Below are 24,089 nucleotides of genomic sequence, written 5' to 3'. Positions count from 1 at the left end.
GAACCCTAGGGTTCCTGGGTTCCATATGCCAATTCTGCTACTGAGTCTGTCGTGTGACCTTAAGGAAAGTAACCATACCGCTCAGTTTCTCTTCAGTAAAATGAGACTAATAGTACTTCCTAGAGCCAGTTGGGAATTTTATACTGGAACGTTTTTATATAGGAAAATGCCAATTCCCCCCCCCTCCCGAAAAGATGTTAATTTTGACCACAGTTCATTTTGAAAGAAAAATTGAAAAAAAGGGTTTTGATTTTCCATTCTTAATTCACTGGGGATTGTTCCTGTATTAATAAAGAAACATGAACTTTTCAACCCACTCCCATTTTTTTGCAAGTTGATCTGATTATTACAATCGTTTGTTCCGCAATAGCCCCTTCCAGCTCAAGATCTTAAAGTACTTTACATGCAAGCTATGAAGCTTCTGCAGTAGGTACTGTATTGTCATACTGAGATGGAAGGACATGGAGGTGAAATGATTTGCCCAAGGTCACACAGGGAGTCAGTGGCAGAGCTGGGAATAGAAACCAGGAGCCTTGAGCCAAGCTTTTAAAAAACAATTAATGATTTTGGCTGCTTTCATTTTTGGGTGGCCAGCTGGAAACACCTTATGAGTCAGAGTCAGGAGCTGGGGGGGTCTATCCCCAGCTCTGCTTCTGGCCTGCTCTGTGACCTGGGGCAAGTCACTTCCCCTCTCAGTGCTGCTGTTTCCTTTCCCACCCTTTGTTGGTCTTGCCTATTTAGATTGTAAGCTCTCTGGGGCGGGGACTGCTGCTGCTTATGCGTTTGTACAGTGCATAGAACAGAGGGTCCTTGACCTCACTTGGTTCCTCTAGGCACTACTGTAGTTCAAATAATTAATAATAATCATCGAATGCACATCCCTGTAACCCCTAGATGTGGTCCTTCCAGAACAGGATTGAAGCCCATTAGCGGAACAGCCTTGCACTTCTGCTGCCCATTTTCTGTGGATAAACAGATGTTCTCGCTCTCCAGGGTTTTCCAACTGGCGCCTCTCCTGGACTCTAAACTCACACACTGAATGCAAATAAACAACAACATGTTTGATTGGGTAGTTTTAAGCTTTTGCTCACTTCAAGGATTTTTATTTGTTTGCCAGGTAGAGTATCTGCCATCCGGGCACTGCAGGGACACTCACTGATTGAGCTGGAAAGATTAGACAGAGATAACGACGAGCTGGATTTCTCGGAACAGGGGGCATAGCTAATGAATTAGCAAGGGTTTCCTTCTTCACAGACGCCAACAAATGCTTTGGTAAACAGCTGAGTAGTAGGGGCCTTATTTTCTCCTCCTGGTCCAGGGAGGAGGGACCCAAACCAAACCCGGTCAAACAGACCGTGGAACCAGACCACACAGACTTTGCATGTTTTGGCCTGCGTCACTAATGCAAAATGTTATTGCAACCTGTAGAACGGGTGGCTGCCCGCTGGGCCGAGGCGTGGTGGACAGCGGCTGCAGCAGACTAGGTGCAGTGTGCAGAGGCAGGACTAGGTCAGGGAAGAGGCGTGAATGGCAGCTGTCAGGAGCTAGGAGGCGGCAGCTCAGTGAAAAGGGAGGCCGGAGTGGGAGGACTCAGGACGAGCCGGTGATGCAGTGGAGCAGATGAACAGCTGCGGTTGCAGCAGGTGAAGGTGTGAGTCATGCTTATGACATAACCCTTTTATTCAATGAGCATTTGAATGCACCTTTGTCTCTTCTGGCCCCTCCTCCCTGCCCTGCCGGGACGCAAGGTTCCCCTGGGCAATGAGCTCACTGTGGCTGGCCTGCCTGCTATTCGTTTGACTTTCCTTCATTCCATTTAGTTTGTTCCTTTGGTTCATTTCACTTGCCTGGGGAATGAAAACAACAAAAATAAAAGGAGGCTCTGCTAGTGAGAGGAAGGGCGGGTGGGATGTTGGAGCTGCTGGATCCTGACCCAGACCCAGCCGCACCAGGTTCTGACTCTCCCGGTTACCGTGCATTAGTTTTAGCGGTGTTGGTGTCAGGGGCTGTTCCCATCAAGTGTCACTGAGTCAGGTGCTCCTCCAAACTGTATCGAGTGTAGGGACCCGATTCTGTGAAGTGCTCCACACCAGCCATGCCATTGAAGTCAATGCAGTGGAGGGTGCTAAGCATCTCAAAGGAAAGGCCTCTGTGCCTTGTAGGATTGGCTTCCACCTATAACAACTGCTGTCTGCAAAATGCTGAGTGTCCTCCTCACCTGTTGACATCAGCATCCAGCACCTTCACAGAATCAGGCTCGTATTTGAGAGGCTTTCATATCAGGACTAAACCCAAATATAAATTTCACCGGCGGGGGGGGATTGTGTATTTTTCTACAGTGGACACAACCAGAACCACATAACCCCAAATGTGTGTGTGTGTGAGAGAGAGAGAGCCAGGAGCACATTGCTTACCTAGGCTGGCCTCAAGTACACATGGACCATAGCAGGCTGTGGGGTTTGTTCCGTAAGTTCAGGGCCAGTTTTCCAAAGGGCCCAGCTCCCCTGAATAACAAAGACACAGAACAATTTTGAAAATTGAGCCCTGACTCTTGATAGTGAGGGTCTCTTTAAGAAAAAGAACAGACTAATCAAATAACTGAAATCCATTTCCCTGTGTTGTTCACCTTCCCCCTCGATCCCTTCCTCCTGAAAACAAATCTAGGAATCTCATGATTTCATAATCGTGAGCTGTCATTTTGGGATGCCGCCGGCAATTTCCCTGCTTCTCCCTGCTGCTTTCACGGCTGACACTCAGTCCTGCCTCTAACACAGGCTGATGTCTTCCTTTCCCCATGGGATGACCTTTCTTTCACTGCTATGCTGCTTAGTCACATTTTTGTGTCGAGAACAAACCCGAGACCTTGTTTTTGTAAAGCGTTCAACTTCTGAGTGACAAGAGCAGGTTGTAAACTCGTGGAAAATGCCACGTTTTGGTCATTTGCAAAACTATTTCTGTGGGCTGGCGGCAAAGAATGTGAATCCTAAACGGGCTTGTGTTGTTCACTGAACAAACCAAACTGTACCGAATGTAGGGACCCAATTCTGCGTCGTGCTCAGCGCCAGCCACGCCATTGAAGTCAATGCAGTGGAGGGAGCTAAGCATCTCAGAGGAAGGGTCTCTACGCCTTCCGGGATTGGGTTCTACCTGTAACAAGCGCTGTCTGCCAAATGCTGAGCGTCCTCCTCTCCCGTTGAAGTGAGGCTCAGCGCTTCACAGAACCAGACCCACGTTTATCAGTGTTTCCAGAAGATAATGAGGTTAATAGCAGGCAGGTTCTTTTCAGTCGGCTTTATTAGAGATGGGCCCAAGCTAGAGCATAAATTCAGATCCCTTTTGAATGTTTGGTGGTGGGATTTAGATTTAACCCTCGGATCTGTTCCTTTGTGTGCAAAGTAAACAGCACAGGTGGCAAAAAGCCAAAAAGGAGTTTCAGAAATGCTTGGCTCATTAGTATGAATGATTTGTATTCCGGTAGCATAGTTTGATAGCTTCATGGAGTTTAAAGGCCTGAAGGGTCCATTAGATCATTTAGTCTGGCCTCCTGAATAGTACAGGCCACTAAGTTTCACCCAAATTCCCTGTGTGGAGCCCAATGACTTAAACCAGTGATACTCAGACTGAGTCTCTGAGCTGCTCTTTAATGGGTTTCCTTCGGCTCCTTGCACACGCAATATTAAAACCCTCTGTGATTTAATTATTAATCAACCTAAGTTATTAACCAGTCAGGAGGCTTCTACTATGTTATTAACCAATTGTAGTTGATAAAGGAATAATACTTGGTCAATTATTTTGCTGTGAGAATATATATAAAAATATACATCAACTAAGTATTTCCCATCATACTGTTTACATTGCACTCTATAGTACTATAGTAAATGAGACCGTGAATTCACACGACTGTGGCTCCTTTGAGTAACGTTGGTCCTAATTTGGCTCCTGAACCACTGAGGTCTGAGTATCACTGACTTAAACTAAAGTATTTTAGTCCTCTGCATCTAGAGGCCCAACGGCCCCCTTGTCCTAGTTCCTGTACAAACACACAGTCGGACAGTCCTGGCCCCGAGGAGTTTACAGTCTAACTAGACAAGGCAGACAAGGGATGGACGGGAGCAACAGAGTCACAATGGCTGCGTCTACACTTGGCTGTGTGTAGAGTACAGGCACTGCATGTGGAGCTACATGCTGCAGGGAAAGGCTCTGGCCCCAGGGAAAGGCTCCAGCACTGGGATGCCATGCTGCTAAAAATAGTAGTGTACATATGGGAGGCACTGTTTGGATGTGTAGCAAGCTGTGTGAGGTAGATATGCTGTGGGGGTCAGGCCTGTAGGGCTCTCTACTCTGCTAAACTATGCCTCACCATCTAGATTGTTATTTATACCTGTACTCCACATTCTGCTGTAAGTGTGTAGACATTCCTAAAGAGGTGAAGTGACTTGCACAAGGTCACACAGTACATCAGTGGCAGAACCAGGTCTTCTGCTCCTAGTCCAGTGCCATATCCACTAGCTCACGCTGCCTCTCTGTCGCTGATGAGGATCCAAAATGTTATTGCATTATGAATATTGGTAAGGGTTTTTTAATATCATTTTTTCTTGTCATTGTCCCTTTTAGCAGAGTTAAGGGATAACAAAAGAATCTGTGTCCCTGCTCTTTAAAGTTACCTGTTCAAACATAAAGATCATGTTGTTTTTAAATGTCATTGCTGCTCTTGATCCAACCTAGGGATAATACCATTTCTTTCACATTTGTTGGCCTTGCGGCTGTGCAGGTCTTTTAGAAGAGGAAGAAATGCTCTGTAGTAAAAGTCAAGTCAAATTATGTTACTCACCGAGTTCCAGTAAAGCAGAGCAGGGGGCCAGGGAAAACAAACGATTTGCTATTAAGAGGCCATGTGATTTTTATAGCCTGATTGATGGATATTTCTTTGGCCAGAAATCATTTTGATCAGTTTCTGCAAAGACCACCTGCACTGTTCTTGGGGTGAAACTCACCCCAACTAGCTCGAGGTCTACACACCACTTCAGTCATCAAGACGGGGTTTAAGTGTGATGCAAGTGGTGCATACACATAACGCTGGCTGTGCTATGCACCAGGGGTTGGGTTCTACCTCCTTGCCCTGCTTTTCCTGTGCAAAACCTCTTCCTCTTAGAACAGAGATGGGCAAACTTTTTGGCCTGAGGGCCACATTGGGGTTCCAAAACTGTATGGAGGGCTGGGTAAGGAAGGCTGTGCCGCCCCAAACAGCCTGGCCCCTGCCCCCTCCCACCTCCTGCCCCCTGACTGCCCCCCTCAGAACTTCTGACCCATCCAATCCCCCGTGTTCCTTGTCCCCTGAATGCCCCCTCCTGGGACCCCCTGCCCCTAACTGCCCCCCTGGGACTCCATCTAACCTCCCCTGCTCCCTGTCCCCTGACTGCCCTGACCCCTATCCACACCCCCCCCCCCCCGACCGGCCCCCCGGGCCTCCCCCGCCGAGCCCACCACCCCTATTCCCCATCCCCTGAGGCCTCTCCCAGAACTTCCTCCCCATCCAACCATCCCCTGACTGCCCCTGGGGACACCCTGCACCTTATCCAACACCCCTCCCCCCTGCTCCTTGCCCCCTTACCATGCCACTCAGAGCAGCATGTCTGGCAGCCGCACCACCCGGCTGGAGTCAGCCACACTGTCGCACTGCTCAGCAGGAGCTCGCAGCACCGGCGGCACGGCGAGCTGAGGCTGCGGGAAGAGGGATAGCAGGGGAGGGGCTGGGGGATAGCCTCACCTGCCGGGAGCTCAAGGACCAGGCAGGACAGTCCCATGGGCCGGATGTGGCCCGGGGGCCATAGTTTGCCCACCTCTGTCTTAGAACATTCTCTTCATAATGTCTGCCCCTTGTAGGCCAAGGCTGGGATATTCTGCCTAGTTGAATTCAGCACCTAACTCCCATTGGATTTCAATAGGATTTGGGTGCTTAACTCCCTTAGGCTTCTTTGAATATCCCAGCCCAAATCCTGAGAGGTGCTGAGCACTGTAACTGGCATTGAAGTTAGTTGACATCAGGGGGAGCAGCAGGAGTTTAGCATCTTTCAGGCTGGACCCTGTGATGGTAAATCTCCGGGGCAATGGCAAAGCTGGTTCCCTGCAGCGGGGTGGGATGGGTAATGCAGTCAGTCTTTTGTCCTGTTACCCAAGTGTTTACGTCCCCTCTTGGTGTGTCCATGGAGCTGCCCAGATCTGGCCTTGGGTAGAAACTGTCCATTAGCCCAGCAAATCAGGTTTTTTCAAGGGTAGGAGGAAGACATACAGCACATAGAGGGAAAAGGCACTAAAGGATCCCAAAGCACTTCATGGACTACACACATACAGCACCATGGAAATGCAGCTGCTTCCAGATTGTTTGACAGGGCACAGCAACAGGACACGCAAGGTAGGCCAGGAAGTGAAGAGAAATACAGTAGTGCAGTCTGGGCAGGCTGGCTGTAATTACCATACCGAGCATCCATGAATCCCTTTCTTGCCCTCCCTCCTGGAATGCCCACAGGCATTAATGGGAATTGAATAGGCCCACGGAGAGGAGAATCCGCCCCAGTGTGTTTTTCTTTGATGCTGCGGCTCCTGTTGCTGTATTGTAGCGCTGGGAATCCAGTCTCCTAGCTGACGCCGCGGAGTCCTGTGTCACTGCAGTTCTGCAGCTTTGAAAGCCCACAGGAACTCCATGTTACTCCGCTGATTTCTTTTCCTGCTACCCGTAACGTGCATCATTGACTTCTCTAGTCCTTCCTCAGGCAAAAATGCCCATTGTGCAGTGGGAGTCTTGACTGAATAAGGAACTGAAAATTAGGCCCAATGAGGACTGTTTCCGTGTTGCTGTTCAATCCAGGAAATCAGATTGCTGCCTGAATCATGGGTTGTTGCGTCCTGACTTTGAAGCATGCGGTAGTCCTGGGGAATGCGTTCATGAGGGGTCCACTTGTTGGGTGGCGTAACTCCATTGCAATTAGTAGTTATACCAACAGAGAACTTGGCCCGTGAGCTGTTGTACCCTGAGCTAGGGCGCCGCCTCTACTCGCTGGGTGTAAATTCTGCTCTGTTAACCTGTGTGACTCTGGCGTGACTTCACGGCCTCCATACACAAGGGGGATGGAGCGGAGCATTTGCTTGGTGATACTGCTCTAATAAGCACTTCAGAACACAGAGAGTTCCTCGGTCACACCGTTGTCCGTCTGGATGTCATTAGAGTTACTCCAGATTCGCACTGATGTAACGGGGAACAGTTGACCTATTTGAACTGTGATCTCTAATGCACTCGTTACCGTAGAACCTAGGCGTCATTTCCATAATTGAGATTCACCACCACCAGTCAGCCACTCCACCCCTCTCCTAACCCTTGGGGGCCGCTTTTCAGGAGAACTCTGCTGGGACCATTACCTGTCCCTTTACAAAGAGAGGAGTTTTGCATCATGCTCTAAAGGTGGCCATACCTGAGCTAGATACTGCTCTGTACTTTTTAACTTGTCTTTATCTGATTAACCCTTTGTGCATCTTGAATACGAAGCCTCTAACTTTCAGGGGACAGAGCTCTGAGACCACTCATGCTTCTGTTTTGGGTACCCGCACTGAAAGAGACACCAAAGATCTTGTTCTGGATGTCACTGGATTTTAGAGTCAGCAGGCAACTGCCCCCAAGAGGAAGTCGCATCACATTCCCTGCCATAGGGCAAATGGCCAACTGCTGTCCTTGCGTCCTAAGAGCTGCAGATTGGAAGATCCCACTGGGCTATCAGGGCCAGTGAGGGAGGCCGGAGAGACAGAACACGCCATCCTCCTCCTCCTCCTAAGCACAGGCTGGGTTCAGAAACAGAGCTGGCGATGAGGTTGTTGTGCCTGACCTAGAGGAATGAAAGGCTCTACTGCTTTCCCCAGCCAGCACGAAGCAGGAGGGAAGGGAATTAAAACAAGCATGTTATAGATGAATAAATGTCCTGGATTCTGACTAGCAACCTTCACCGCTGTCGGTGCACTGTCACAGTATAAATTCAGGGTCGCTTGTCAAGCGTCTCTCTGTTGCTGGATAAGCAGCATTGGTGCCGCTGGGGCAGCCGTGCTGGGCTCCTGAGCTTCTGCTGACCAACCTTTGCCCCCAGCATGTCATGCGGGCATTCTGGACCCATGGTCAGTCTGCTGCAAATTCATCCTAGCTTTGGATTTGAAGACTCTGCCATGAGTCACTGGACAGATCATTGATTTGTAACAGCTTTCTAGACTTGGGCCTCTGTCACAAAATACTAGTAACCTCCATACAGGTAACATACCACAACGTACTGGATTTGCTGGAAGTAAATCAATTGACACAGGTGCACTTGGTTAGCTGAACCGTCTCTTGGTATTTGTTTGTACAATGCCTCGCACAGCAGAGCCCAGATCTCGGATGAGGACTCTTAAGAGCTACCATAATACAAATCTTACACTGAATTTAGCCTTTCCTTCTCCTCAGACACAGGGTCCTATTCTCTTCGTCTTTATAATAAGATTCCAGGAATGTTACACTCTGTGTATGAAGTTTCTTTCTTTCTTTCTTTCTTTCTTTCTTTCTTTCAACACATGGCTTCACACACAGACATTTCTGGAATCTTAGTGTGTGTGTGTGTGTGTGTGTGTGTGTGTGTGGAGAGAAAGAGATGAGTGTGTCTGTATTACACACACGCTTTCCCTTTCCTTTTAAAATATTGATCAGATTTTTTTTAAAAGTTATTTTTCCCATTAAAAACTTTATTTAAAACCCCTCTACTTTTTTGTTTTGTTTTGTTTGAATGAGCTATTTAGAATGAACTAACAGGACAAGGAAGGGGAAGAATATTGAGAAAATAAGGACTTTAAAAATAATAATTGGTCCCTTAGAGAGCAGACACCATTCTAGGTTTATGGTGCAAGAAACCTAGTGAATTTAAGACCAGGTTAATTTGCTCTGCTTCTCACGAAAGGTACTGTAGGGTTATATAGATATCTACACAGGAGCCTTCTACCTCTTTGCCCATAGGACACCTTTAGGAGGCAGTTGTGAGGAAAATGCAAATGGCAAAGTATAAATCCAATTTGAAATTTCATGGTAATTTATTTCATCAGCAGACTTCTCAGCTTCCAGGACACTGACGATTTTCTCTCCTGTTTTCAAGTGGAAGTCAGTGCTCGAGCTTTTGATTACCTGTCTTGGTTTGATAGCGGCCGTTAGTGCTGGGTGAAGCTCCACCATTTTGTATGGGCCATTTTATGGTTGCATTTTACATGAGTTGGCATGTTCTGGGCTAGATCCTTAGTGTAAACGGTTATAATTTATTATTGGAATTACAGTACCATTGTGCTGGGTGCTGTACAAACACATGTAATGAGAGACACAGAGCTGACAGTCTAAACAGGAGAGCTAGACAAGCGGTGGGAGATAGGGAGGATTCGTTTCACCCATTTTACAGAGAGGGATCGGAGGCACAGAGAGGTGAAATGACTGGCCCAAGGTCACACGGAGAACTTGTGGTGGAGCCAGGAATCAAATCCAGATCTTCTGAGTCTCAGCCACAAGGCCCTTCTTCTTCTCCTTGACTATGGTGGAGCTACCACTTTCTGCTAGATGAGTTTCTAGCCCTCTGGCTTCACCTCTTTCTCCTTCACACTTTCTCCGCTGACTTTAGCTTTGAGCTTCATGTTGGAATGAACCCAAAAATATCAAAGTGAAATTCAGCCGAAACTGCCAAACGTTGCCTGGTTTTGGGTGGAAATCATTTTACCTCAAGCTACAAATTAGCCCAGGCTTGCATGAAACTTGGCCAGGTTCACTCTGAGGCTTGCAACCTTACCACGAACCTGGCCTTGAATCCTGTTCCCTAGAAGCCCTGATCGTGCTTCAGGTAACCGTTCCCTGACCACCCATCCCCAGCACAGTATCTGGATCGTGTCTTCTGATCATTGAACCAGTTACACCCTGCCTGTCAAAGTAAAACTTGCCAAGGCATAATACCAGCAGGTGGGCAAGACACATTTCCAGAGTCATTGCCTAATTTTTAAGGCTGGGCCTGCATTTCTGCTATTTGAGGCTCTGCTTTGCAAGACAAATTTCATGGACATGCATATGCTATTTGGGCTGCATAACATTGGTTTACAACTGCTCCATCTGCCTGTGACCTTCCCTCAGGCTTCCCAGACATCTGAATGCTCCTTCAGCTCTCTGGACCTGTTTGCCCAGTTCTCAAGGCAATCTCACTTAGTGCTGGACGCTGGGGGTTGCTGATGCTCAGCACATCACAGGATCGGGCCCTTTAAAGATCACATGCGGCTGGGTTGGGTTTTCTTAACCATGAAGTATAAACTGCATTGGCCTCTTTCCCACCATCCAATCCGAAGCTGGAGTGAAATCCCTTCAAAGCCTGAAGCTTGTTAGGACCCATCTGTTCTTCACATGGTGTCTCAGGAGATGGCTCTGTTCATCTTTGTGAACTGCTGGTTCGATCAGCAGCAAGCAGAAGAGCATCATCTTGTCACCATGACAACTTCTGCATCTCCTTATCTAGCAGGAATCCCTGGTAACCAGCTAATGGAGGATTTTTTTCACCCTAAAAGAGAGAGGAAAAAGACCCTGACCCAAAAGACTCTGAATGGAAATGTATCCAGATGATGGATCACAGGGTCACAGTCACAAATTAAAACCCAGGCATACCAAATAAAAACCCTAACAAGCTTCTTGCATCCATAGTAATTTAATTAGCCAATACCTTCTCCCTATACACTTTCCCATGAGACTTTTAATCAGTTAACCAGTTAAGAACTGGCAAGCAAATTTGTACAGGTGGTATCATTAAATAAAAAGCTGACTACCTCGTCAGCCCCTGCTATCTATATCTATATAGATAGACACAGTACAAGGGAGCATAGTGGTATTGGTTCTGCAGATGTGACTAATGCTAGTTGGCTAACAAAAGCCCACAATTAGTCAGTGCCACAAACATACAAGCCCAGACCTTCCTTCAGTCTTAGCCATGTGACTTTTTTTTTCCCCCCTGGGAGGAGCCTAGCACCTTTGATTTAGGTTGCAAAGAATCTGTTCTTGGGCAGGTTCATAGCTATGTAATTGTAATGGCACAAGTATTGCTGCGGAAGCAGAACCACCCCTGGATTTGATTGTAATGCAACAGGCAGCGATGGGAGAAGGGCACAGCACATTGTTATTCACATCTCAGTGTGACGTTAATAACATTGGTCCTCCTCTCTGTCAGGGACAACTGGGACAGTTGGGACAACAGTAACTGGAGTTTCAAGTGCATGGTAAAGACTTAGGTGAGGACTGGCAACAGCGTAATTCCTTATACCAGGTTTCAGAGTGTTAGTCTGTAACAGCAAAAATAATGAGGAGTCCTTGTGGCGCCTTAGAGACTAACAAATTTATTTGGGCATAAGCTTTCGTGGGCTAAGACCCACTTCATCAGATGCATGGAGTGGAAAATACAGTAGGAAGATATATATACATAGTACACAAAAAGATGGGAGTTGCCTCACCAATTCTAATGAGACAATTCAATTAAAGTGGACTATTATCAACAGGAGGAAAAATCACTTTTGTAATGGTAATCAGGGTGGGCCATTTCAAACAGTTGACAAGAAGGTGTGAGTAACAGTAGGGGGAAAATTAGCATGGGGAAATTAGTTTTTAGTTCTTGTAGTGACCCGTCCACTCCCAGTCTTCATTCAGGCCTAATTTGATGGTGTCCAATTTGCAAATTAATTCCAGTTCTGTAGTTTCTTGTTGGAGTCTGTTTTTGAAGTTTTTTTGTTGAAGAATTGCCACTTTTAAGTCTGTTATTGAATGTCCAGGGAGGTTGAAGTGTTCTCTCACTGGTTTTTGAATGTTATAATTCTTCATGTCTAATTTGTGTCCATTTATTCTTTTGCATAGAAAAAAATGGTCCGGTCTCTACGCAAAATAATATATGTATATGAATATACGTGTTTTATTGTGGTGTTCTGAACAGCTTTCAGCAGGCAACATATCAGAACCCTGTTATAGGGAGCTAAGCACCACTACCTCTTACAGAAAACACTGGCGAATGGCATGCATTAGCTCTGAGATGGCTTATCCTCTTCTGCTGGATCTGATCCCATAAGGTTTTGGGGTTTTTTCTTCCACCACTATCTTAAAGTCAAGACAAGTCCTGTGTGGCTCACCAACACCATGGACCAGGTTCTGATCTCCATTATGGTGGTGCAAATCCATAGAAGTGAGTGGCGTTATCAGTGTAACCGAGCTGTCGTGTTGGTGTGGGGTTCTGTGGACTTCAGCACTCCCTGTTTAGTCTGGATTGGGTTAACTGCTGTGTGGAGGTGGGGATCTGAATTTAGCTGCTGGTGCTCCGGTGCAGATGCACTTGGCTGTTGGAAAGCCAAGGTAACCCTGCATGAAGAACTGCCTGGCGATTTCACTCTGCAGATGACGCCTTCGGACACAATGCATCACTAGAAGGGTTATGCAAACAATAGGAGATGGGAGGTAACACATTGGCAAGGGATATATACCAGGATCAAAGATTTTCTGGCTCATAACCTGCTCAGTGGTATTACTGGCAGGTAGAGATGATTTATGCAGTGAATGTCCTGCCAGCCATGCTGCCGGCAGGTGTCTTAGCAATAGCAGGTTTGCCTTGAGGGTATGTGAGGTACCTAAGGCTAAAGGTGAGAACTCTGAGCAGCTGATCAGCACATGCATTGTGGGACCATTCTTCTCAGAAGTACAGCTCCTCTGTTCAGGTAGCATTACTCCCTACCTGGTTGATAGGAGATCAGAAACTGCATCCTGCTGTTTTCAGAGGGCAGCTGGGATAGTTCAAATACCTGACTAACGGCTGGACTAGCTCCATTTACAGAGAGATTCGGAGGCTGTGGAACTATGTGGCAGGTCTGCGGTCTCTCTGCTTGTTTCTACTTTTCCTTTCCGTTTCAAAGCATTAACTTTTTCCGACGTACACTAGCAACTGTCCTGTAGAAATCTGAGGCAAGTGTTGTCCAGACCGTTGGCCGGCCAGTGAATCCAGGGGGGAGAGAACAGGCCTTGTCTTTTGGGATGGAGGGGACGAGGCAGAGTGTCACCCAGGACTGCTGGGGAGCAAAAAGATGGAGTATCACTGGGACTATGGGAAAAGGCAGAGCCACCAGCAAGGATTGAAGAGACAGTAGAACTTGATTAGGGACTGAAGGGGGCAGGGAGATGGAAGAGCATCAGGGACTGAGGGGAAGGGGTGATGTGGAGGATCAACAGAGAATGAGAGGAGGGTAACTGAGGGGAAGAATCAGCATGAAATGAGTGGGAAGATGGCGGAAACGAAGCATCAGCAGGAGTAAGCGGAAGGAGCATCAAATAGAAGGGGCTAGAAACATTAGGAAAGAGAATAACCAGTGAAGGATGAACAGGATTTGAGGGAGGATGAAACACTGATTCCCCTTCTCTCTGTATCCACTGGAACAGAGGAAAGTGAGGTATGGGGTGTCAGGGCAGGAGGGGAAGAGGAGAGAAAGAAAGCAGAGTGGAGAGAATCGGAGATTGGGGGTGAGGCCGGGAGAGGCCTAGTAGGAGAGAAGAGAAGATGGACGCAGAGCATCAGCGGTGACTGAGTCTGACTGGAGGAGAGGAGGGAAAGAGGCAGAGGAAAAGGTTTGCTGCCCGAGGGGTGTGATCATTGTGTGCGCAGAATGTGGCCAGAGGGGGTACCTGCTGCAATGTCACCATCAAGGCAACCAGAAAGTGGAGGGGAGGGAAACTCAGCTGTGGAAAACACGCTGCCTTTTCCCACGGAACACCTGAAAGGGTTAAAGGCCGGATACTAGCAGTCCTTTGCTGGGGGAGCTTAGAATCGTTTGGCATCAGCAACGCGAGTGATGTCAAGCATTGGCCAGTTGTGTGCCACCATGTCAGCATCCAGGCTGGCAGTGCCAAGCCAAACACCACTCACCAGCCAAGACAGCACAAGAAAGGCAGATGGTCAGAGCTGGCTCTTATTAAAATGAGAAAACAAAAACAAAATCCACTTCCAAAGAGTTTTATAAGGAAACAGAGCAAGGTTGTTCAAAATTCCACAGTATTTTTCCCAGTTCGTCTTTAATCCCCAAAGTTGCAAGAGAGCAGCTGTGATGCTGGCAAAAAACATCGCGTTGTAGGAAAACACTGCACATACACAGACGCTCCTGTTACTATTACAACAAAGGGTCAAGGCAGGTTTGATCCACCCCTGAGACGCTCGCTGCGCAAGCCATCCACTGCAATTCACAAGATCATTGAGGGCCCCGTCCTGTGAGCTGTGGATAGACTTCAATGCCCATGGGCTTCAGTGGGCATTGATGGAACTCCAGACTAGCAGGATCATACACATAAGGCAGGGTGATGAGTACCAGCGCTGGCTGGAGAAACTTTGATGGAACCATATTCTGTCGGAATGTGCTGTTCTGGTGATATCAAAATACTTTGCAAATCAGGCCAATTTCACTGGAACTCCCTTTTTGGGAACAAAGGGCTGGGAGCGTGCTAACCGTGTCCAAAGAGGACATTTAGATGTTAAACGGAAACATTTTATTCCATATGCATTTTGAAATGACCTTTCATTTAAAATGTTTTATTTGTTCTGTATTGTATCTGCTACTGTAATACAATTATTTTTTTTTAAAGTCAAAATTGAAATGAAACGTTTAGGTTTTCTCAAAAGGTAACAGTCAGTTGACCCCAAATACACAAACAATTCTGAACTTTCCTTCATGGAGAATTTCAAAAATTTCCATCCCATTCAGAATGAAGCCAGATTTTGAAATCTCAAAATCCTTCGTGAAACAGAACTTTCATCCTCCACGCAGTTCTTCTGAGTGACCATGACCTCCCATTAGAGTAGCAGCTGTCCAGCACCTCTCAGGATCAAGCCCTTACTTGTATTCCCATGGCTGGGAATTCACTCCTCTCTGAATAACAGAATAATGTGTGCAATCTCTGCTCTGCAATAGGCTTCCTGTGTGACGCTGGGCAGGTCCATTAGCCTCTGAGTGCCTCAGTTCCCCATCTGAATATTGGGTATAATAGACCTGCCCTGCTCATATGGGTGGGGTGAGGATAAATACATTACAGATCACAAGATGTTCAGAAACTATGGTGAGGGAGGCCATGGTAATACCATAGATAGATAATTAAAAACAGTAAACCAACAAAAATTAAAACATAACAGAATATGATCAAGACAACCTTTTGGACGCCTCTAAAGTAGCAATAATTTAAAAGAAGAGAAAACAAACCCTTCAAATTTTATTTCTCTCCCTATTTTAGAAAATCCATCTCGCCAGTCTGGAGCAGATTAAAATGACCAAATTCTCTCTCAGCCCCTGGGAAAGAGGATGTTTCAAATGGAAACTGCCAATTGACCTTCTCCCCTAGCTGTCGCCAGTCACCTCTTTTGCCTTCTTTCATGTCAGCATCGGGTCAGGGTGACGGGTCATTGTCTGACCCGAGTCGTAACAAGAAGAGAGCGGGGCCTCGCCTGGGAAGGCAGTAATTCCACATCCTAGATTTCAAACCATAATGTGGAGACAGGGAGAGGTTTTTTTATTTTTCTCTTTCTCTCTCCCCTCTTTCTTTATAGTCAGTAACTGGTTCATAACCGCGGCGAGCCCGGGAAATACGGGTGGCCCCGCACGGGATTACAGCCTTATTTACAAAGAGCAAAATGAGCTCACATGCACAGCTGCTGCAAAAATGTGTGAAGTCAGCGTGCAGCACGGAGGCTTAGGAATGTTAGTCTTGAGTCGCAGGCAAGCCCCGTACATAATGGATCCCCTGTCTGTGGGGGCTGGCTAGACAGCCTGTTTCGTGTCAGAAAGCACATGTGGCTGGTGAAGGGGTCTGAACCAAACTCTCAGATCCAAATGACTCTGGGCTTTGGAGGTCGTTGGTTCTGAATCTGAACCCTGTGGCCCAGCTCTGCTGGCTGGCTCGATGGAAATACTCCAGCTGTCGCAAAGGGACAATGCGGGATGCATCTACCAGTGTCCTAGAGCTCCTCCTGATTGTAAATTCGCAGCCGGGGAGAGAGGCCTTACAACCGACTGCAAAAAGCTTCCAGGAGGGTAGTGTGATGTATGCCTACCGTGCTCCTGTGGGGCAGAGAGGAGACAGGACTGTGAGGTGACAAATCCAAAGGTGATCTTTACCTAGCCTGCTGGATGTTGGACTGTTGCTGATGATACGGTATGGGCTGTCACAGGGAGAAAGGCTGATGCCTGCTCTGAATGACATAATCTTATCGACCAGCGCCCCTGAAGCTGGTGGAGAGTGAAATGGAGATAGTGCACTCCTAGCAGAAGAAGCAGGAACGAGATGAATATGATCCTGATTTTGGGAACTGCTCTTACTGTTTAGTTAAGAGATTTGTGATGTGCACGGCTCAGATTCTGGGGCAGATGTGACTGAGGTATAGAGAGGCACGTCTGCAGGAGACTCTCGGAAGGGAGACCTCAGTGATAACCACTCCTGGTTATATGCCCCCTGTCCTGACTGTGAGAAGACGGGGATATAGAAGAAAAGATTTTGACCCCTCGTTTCATCCCACGCTAGCTTGTTGCATTCGTTGCAATGGGGGAGCATGGCTTGTGGTTAAGGCACATGGGACGGGGACTCAGGAGATCTGGGTTATGTTCTTGGCATTGCTGCTCACTGTGTGACTTTGGACAAGTCAATTCACGTTGCTGTGCCTCAGTTTCCCCATATACTTACTGCCATGCAGGCTGTGAGGCTTAGTTCACCATCGTTGGCAGCTTGGTGGCTGGAAGGGGCTGCAAGAGGGCAATATACTGTGGTTATTTGGGTTTCTGAGGCTATTGTGTAAGCTCCTTGGGGCTGAAACGTTGGCTTCTTGTGGCGTTTCTACTCTGGACTCAGCTTGCCTCGAGGGGAGTGACCTCAGCAGTGTTCCAGTGCCCATTGGGATGGTGCAGCCAGGTTAGCTGCCTCTCGTTGCCTATGCATAAAGCTGGCCCTGTGGGAGTGGGGAAGAATGTAAAATAAACCAGATGAGCTATTTTGTAAGAAGTCTGCATGTTGTGAGCTAGACACAAAAAGTGTCAGGTCACCTTGACTCGGCCAATCACAGACCAGCCTTGAGCAGCTAGCAGGACAATAGTGTGAAACAAGGTCATATGACCTCATCTCAGCAGCTGGAATGTGTTTGCCCGTCCAGGGTCCTAACCCATCCAATCAATCAGTATTATTACTCCACTTTGGCCATTACAAGGCGCAGTAAAGAGACAGACCTAAATCCATGCACCCCAAGGGATGTCTGTCTTCTCCACCTGTTCGACGTGGCAGATAAATTACAAACAGGGCCTGGTTTTGAGGGCAGGAGCTGTAAAACGTCCTAAATGATAAAAACAAATCATGGCAGAAAATGTAACAACTTGTGCCTGTTCCCTTTGACCTCTTCCCAGTCATATGTGGCCTCTTCAGCCTACAATGTATTTTTACCCTCCCGTTATATTATATAGGCACCTTTCCATTTCCCTCCCTTACTCGGTTGCTGTGGTATCTGTTCCCCCTCGCTCCCATGCCATCTTCTCGCTTTCTGTTGGCTCATCTCCTGCCTTCCTGCTTGGTGACGGCCTCCTGTAGCCCATCTAGGAGGTGGAATGCACCAGTAGAGCCATGTACCGCTGCCAACAAAAATTGCTAATGAATTTAGTGCTGGTGAAAGGGGACAGGGTAGCTGCCCTAGACGAACGCCGCTTCAGGGCCAGCTCCAAGTGGCAAAGAGAGGGGGAAAAAAAAAAAGCCGCGATCGGCGGCACTTCAGCAGCTGCTCTCCCGCACCGCTTCATTCTTCGGCGGCAATTCGGCGGCCAGTCCTTCCCTCTGAGAGGGACTGAGGGACCCGCCGCCGAATTCCCAGACCTGCCGCCCCCTTCCATGAGGGGCCGCCCCAAGCACCAGCTTGCTGCGCTGGGGCCTGGAGCCGGCCCTGCTCTTCACAACGGGTACAGAGCTATCAGTGGCAGGGCAAGCTTCCCCCCGACACGGCTACAGCTCGGGTGACCAGCTGTCCTGATTTTACAGGGACAGTACCGATTTTTGAGTCTTTTTCTTATATAGGCTCCTATTACCCCCCACCGCCATCCCGGATTTTTCACATTTGCTGTCTGGTCACCCTAGCTACAGCAGTGTGCCAAACCTGTCCTGGAGACCCCGTTTCCAGGGGGAGTTCAGGCTCTGTGAGCCATTCCGCCTTGACCTCCATTCTGGGATAGAGTTGCCAGTGGGAAGGGGTGGGTTTGTGTTGCAGATATTTATCCGCTAGAAACTGATCTGTGAAAGTCTGCTATCAAACAGCCAGTAGCCGGTAACAGCTTTCAGTCGCTACCAAACTAAACTGGAGTCAAGCCAGTCACCCACAAGGCTGGATAGTCCACTTTCATGAGCCTGAGTCATCCAGTGTCTCATGTACAAGACAGTGTGACGTGGCTGAAGCTAACCGCCCCGTGCCTCAGTTTCCTCACCATTGTTATTAGCAATGTAGCTGCACTGTTGGCAATAATAGGGTAGCGAAAGGGGTAGTATAGACACAGTTATTGTATAGGTAGGACCTTGGAGAATAGTGTATAGGCAGCCTGCTGCTGCTACCCTTCCTTGCTATTGGTACTGCCGTAGGGAAAGGGATTGTCTTCATGGGGACACTCACGAAAAAGAATCTGAATCAACTTTTTAAATTGCGTTAAACCTCTTTGTGGACACTCTTCTTCAGAAGTAAAGTGACTGTAATTTGATTAAAGTTAATTCACTTCAATTAAATTAAGGTCACTTTAATTCTGAAGAAAAGTGTTCAGTTCACACACACATAATGTGGTTTAACTAAGACACGTTCAGTTCACACCCTTAGTTCATTTGGATTACTTTTACTGTGCGCCCCTATGTAGACAAGTTCTTAGGCACACAGGAGCCTCATCCTTATTGAAAGTTGACGGTAAATTGCCTAGGTCACTTTTTTGAAAACTGGAGTTAGGGGAGCCTAAGTCACTTGGGCACTTTTGATGCCTAAACACCCCAATCAGTGCAGTCTCTACCCCCAAAGAGCAGAAAGTGTCAATAGACAAGACAAGGTGTGTGTGGGGAAACTGAGTCACAGAGAGGGGACACGACTTGCCCAATGTCTCTCAGCAGGTCAGAGGCAGAGCTGGGAATACAGCTTGTGTCACCTAGTCTAGTGACCTATCCACTAGACTATGCTGCCTGCCGAGTTATTGATCCTCCTGTGTTATTCATAAGAGTAACCTAATAGAGTTCATTAATCACACGGGAGCTGCAGAGTATATGACAGATTTTGATTATATTGACTTATTTTCTTTGAAGAACAAGTTGGAAAGGGAAGAATCCTTCTCCCCAATATAAGGCAGCTAGTGCTAAATTCTCTCCCTCCTGTTTTCTGCAAAGTGTCACCGACAAGGTCATCTACAGGACTCGGCAAAAAGTTGACCCGGTGAGTTGTGGTGACAACAATTAGCTCAGAAATCAGGAGTTAGGGAGAGGCAGAGAGAGATGGTGCCCAAAGAGCTTTTAAAAGCCACGAATTCTGACCTCCCTGTTCTGTGCACCTTCAGTCTCTGCCTAGAAACCTCCCCGGGGTGGAAAACCACACCTCCCTGCCCGTGACATCATGCTAGCACAGTCAGCAACCTGCCAAGGGGTCAAATTCCAAGCCGCACAGGTAGAGCACACTGCACTTCCTGCCCTGCTGGGGAAGGAGAGTGAGAGTGACAGAATGCAATCTCCAGCCATTCGCAGGGCAGCCAAAAAATCTCCCAACATGAAATCGGACAGCGAGGAGAGCAAGCCAGGTATGTCTGTCCCAGTGGAACTGCACTGCCTTAGACGCGGGTCAGGAGAGTTTGGAACAACACTTGTGTGTGCGTTTGTGAAAATTGCTGATTGAGTGAGTCCTCCTTTCAGGCCCTGCCTGTTGTTTGGGTCATTACACGCCCAGTGATTTTTCCAAGCTGGTTGTTAATTGAAACAAACAGTCCTCCAGAATTCTGGTTAGTTGCTGTTCCTTCATTCCTTTGCTGTTGGGGAAAGTTCTGTGCCTGTGGGAGGAAAAGGGAAAAAAAAAAATCAGCAACCCTGCCTGTTAAACGCAAGCATGTGTGGGTTGCAGATGTTCAAAGGGAGCTGTGTGGGAAAGTTCTTGCTTTTAAAACTCGTGAATGAGTGGTGAACTCGCGGAGTGGTTCTTTTAACCATTTGAGGCTCATGAACAGAAAGGCCAGAAGCGATACCTCTTGTTGGTCACTGCAATATTAAAAGAAAGGTGAGTGCTCAGTCTGGGAAGCTGATTCCAGGAACAGCAGCCCAGAAAACCAGTCAAATATGTATGAAATATGACTGTCCTGTTGCTAGTTTCAAAACTGTAGCGATCACTGTACGGTGATGGGATTATAAAATCCAGTTTGCGGCGTGCTTGGCTTTAAAGCAATGGAGAGGCAGTTCGTTCTTTGCCTTGGGTAATCTTGCTCTCTGGCTTTGCTTCTGATGAGGCTGGTTGCAGTTTCATTTAATGCACATTAGGGCTTTCTTTTTTCTGAACTGTTTAAGACAATTCGTAAACTCCCCCTCTGATACTGCCGAGTTGCTCAGCAAATGGGTTAGAAATAACTGACTTCTTTGTAATTTTTATACTCTCAGGTTGAAAGATTGGCTAGAAATGGGGAAATTGCTGCATTTTTCAAACCGAGCACCACCACCAACTCGGAAAGGGAAATTACAGTGCTGAGAAGATACATGTGGTGTTAGGTTGATTTGTGTCTAGTTAACCCATCTCAGGTCATTACAGAAACCTGAGAAGAGAAGTTTAAGGTTATAAACTGCTTGCGAGCAGGCTGGAAGGTTACAAGTTGACCCTCTGTTTGAATTGCACGGTGCTTGTGAGTAGTTCAGATGTGGGGCTACAGGAAGATGCAGGTGAGGAATTGTATCCAGGCTGCCTGGATTGTGTAGTTGCGCTCTCATTCAAATGCAGATTAACCTGTGGATCAGATGAAAATCTTAACATAAAGTGCCCCTAAGGAACTTGGGCCAGTTCCTCAGCTGATGTAAATGGATGGAGCTTCATTGCTCCGGCCCTTTATTTTGAGTGGAAAATAATGTTGAGTCTTTGCAATATTCCAGTTTTCCTGCCCTATCTCCCATATTCTCTCCTCCCTCCTCACTCCCCCTTAGCCCTATCCCAAAGTACAGTCATTATGAAACAGTCTGTGGTGGACTCTGTCCCACCGCATAAGGAACCTGCCAATTTCCGTTCAGACTTAGAAGGCTGGGAATGTGTAGCCAAAATGAGAATCTGATTGCCTGAACAGTGAACACATCATCCTGTTTGTTTGTTTTTTAAAAAGCAGATGCAGTGAGTTGGTAAAACACAGGAACCGGGCAGTGTGAGTTAACTTGCAGTGTAGGGTTTGTACAGGGTTCAGCCGCTTCGTGCTGAATAGAGGCTGGTGTGACTCCCGTGATAGTGCAATAATGTGTGTGTGTTATCTAGGTGTACTGCTGTAGTTGTAATAGTCTACATTGCATCTGCAAGGGTGCATATCCCTATATAGAGATATACACATGCGCACTGTGGTTGTGAATATAATTTCTGAAAACTCCCTGTACACTAGATTTGTAGAACGGTTTAAGCTCCTGAAATCAAAGGAGCTATAGATAATAATCCTGTGTGTGTGTGTGTGTGTGTACACACATACACAAAGGATTGTAACATAGTTGACCGTAGCTCTGACTTCATGGTTCTCACCATGCTTGACAACTTTCTCTTTTGGAAATAATGGGGATAAAACCTAGATCTTCCTGGTCTAAAAGCACCAGAATCTTACTGCTTGAACTACAGTAAGAATTCTGCTGAATCAGCCATGTGACATACAGGTGAGCAATCTTGAGACCAACCAGTAGCGCGGGCGGTTCATTACAATTTAGTGCTGTGGCTTATTACGTTACTCCAAGTGTTGTCTGTGATATGAGTCAGTTTGACATCGTATCTGTAGTATTGAGAGTCTTTTTGGAACTTGAAACAAGAGCAGACAGTGTTTTCAACAGAAATATTAGAAGCTTTATATGATTAAAAACCCTAAAAGGAAGGGTTGCTGCTTGGATTTGGCTCTCAAGTTCCGAGAATCAGGCCACTTACTTATTCAAGTGTCTGAATATGGAGTGGGGCGCCTCTTTTTGGGATGAAAGCGCTCAGCTTTGGAAGGGATCCTTGAAGATATCATTGAAAGTCAGTGGGAGCATGACACCTGCTGCTTAGTCTTCAGAGACCTTGACCATTAATCCTAGTTGGTGTGGTAAGAGGGACTAAATCAGTTTACATTCCCATGTGAACCCCCTAACATTTAGTGGACATTTGTAGATTCTTATTTTCTCCAATAATTTACCTCCCCACTGTATTCAAGAGATTTTTAAACATCGTGCTCCTCCTTCACCATCTTTATATAGTAGTGCTTGATCCTCTCAGATACTGTAGTTAATGGGCATTGAGGGCATTGATTTATTATTAATTTAGTTACTTTGCTTTAAAAAATAACAATGATGAAAATTTCCTGAACAATATCCTCCTCCATTTCCCTCCCCCCCCCAATGTGAATTAGTTTTTAATTCTTAAAGCTTAGCTTATTAGGTCTTTCAATGTCTTCTGTCCTCTATTGTATGAGAGATGGACAAGCCAGGCAAGAAGCTAACGTGCATAGTTCTGGCTCTGCCCAAGCCTTTGACCAATGCAAATATTCTGGCAGTTCAGTGGTTTCCTCTAGGAATTTCTGGCCCAGCATAGCTGCCCATTTAAGTTTAAGCCCCACTGTCCATGGATTGTGCAGTGATCTCCTCCTTCCATCTTTCCACCTGCTCTGTTCCATTGCCTGAAAGCCTTGCACTCTGTTTGCTTCAGAGACTTTCCTTTGCAACTCATCCTCTGTCTTCTGCTTTTCATGTGGAATACTTCAGCTTTATCCTTAACTTTAAAAGGACCCTCATTTAGACTTTATTTTAAAAAATTACAAAGACTAGATCCAAATATTTCCATGACATTTCTTTTGGTTTATTTGCTTGCCCCTGCAGCAATTTGCTAGGTCAGGAGAACCTGAAAGTAAGGTTGTCTAGCAACTGACTAGAGGCAAAACCGAAACTGACTAGACCATTTTATTAACCGGGCTTGAAACCTCAGCTTTCAGCTGGGAAAGGCATTCAGCTTTTTACACAAGTCGTTCCTGAGAAATTGCCTACTTAAAATTAGCTCAGGACTGAAGTAGGAGTGGGGATGAAAGCAAGATAGTAATCAGAATGGTGTGATTTTATAATTCCAAAAGCAGGCCCGGGGGGACCACGGTAAATGCTTTCAGGCCAGTGAACCTTTTCCAAGCAGTGGTACTGATTATTAAAGAAAAACAATGTGTTTAATGTGGCTAACTTTTGCTTGACACACCCCAGCTTATATGTATTTGATTTTTCTCAGCACTATCATAAGCCTAGAATGGCCTCAGCCCATTCTGTCTCCTTGTCTTCCCCATTTGTATAAACAACACAAGAACATGCATGCATTAATTCTGAAATTATGTTCAAATCCCCTGAGTGATAAAATCCCCCATAGCCAATGTTCATGCCTCCTTATAGGCCTCTCTTTAATCTATGAAAGTGTTTCTTGCACCTGCTTTTCTGAGCTGCTGGTGCGGGGAAGGAGGAGGAGGAGTCCTATATAACAATAAAACAGCCATTATTGTCTTTAACTTCCACCCAAGCTGTGCTTGGAGCCTCAGCCAAAATAGTGTTGTCTTTTTTAGCATCCCCTTGCCACTATTGGCACCACTTACTCTGATCCATTTTGTCTATACTCATCCATAAAACAGTTCTATCCTTTTCTTTTAAAATTCCTGCTTGCTCTCTTCATCCAGCCAAGGCTTAGTTTGCATGACAATAAATTTGCTTATTCACCTTGAAAAGCTGTCCCTTGAGCCATGCACTCATCCCTGTAATAAATGATGATAAACTTTTCCAAACCCTCTTTGGCTTT

General features: G+C 46.6%; 1 protein-coding gene across 13 annotated transcripts in view; it reads left to right on the top strand.

Moving 5' to 3' along the window:
* The window catches only part of KAZN (kazrin, periplakin interacting protein), a 725,211-nt gene that overhangs the window by 523,672 nt on the left and 177,450 nt on the right, over window positions 1-24,089 (top strand). Inside the window, exon 1 of one of the 13 annotated variants that reach the window (XM_039508730.1) lies at window positions 19,793-19,872. The exons of the other annotated variants lie outside the window; for them this stretch is intronic. Coding sequence (XP_039364664.1) covers window positions 19,797-19,872 — 76 coding nt within the window. The 5' untranslated portion in view covers window positions 19,793-19,796. Of the gene's footprint in view, window positions 1-19,792; window positions 19,873-24,089 lie in introns of those variants that run through there. 13 annotated transcript variants of the gene reach the window in all.

Source organism: Mauremys reevesii, linkage group 21 (assembly GCF_016161935.1).
Source record: "Mauremys reevesii isolate NIE-2019 linkage group 21, ASM1616193v1, whole genome shotgun sequence".
In the NCBI taxonomy this organism is placed as follows: Eukaryota; Metazoa; Chordata; order Testudines; family Geoemydidae; genus Mauremys; species Mauremys reevesii.
Note: the sequence above shows the minus strand (reverse complement) of the source record. Positions and strands in the feature narration are given on the sequence as shown.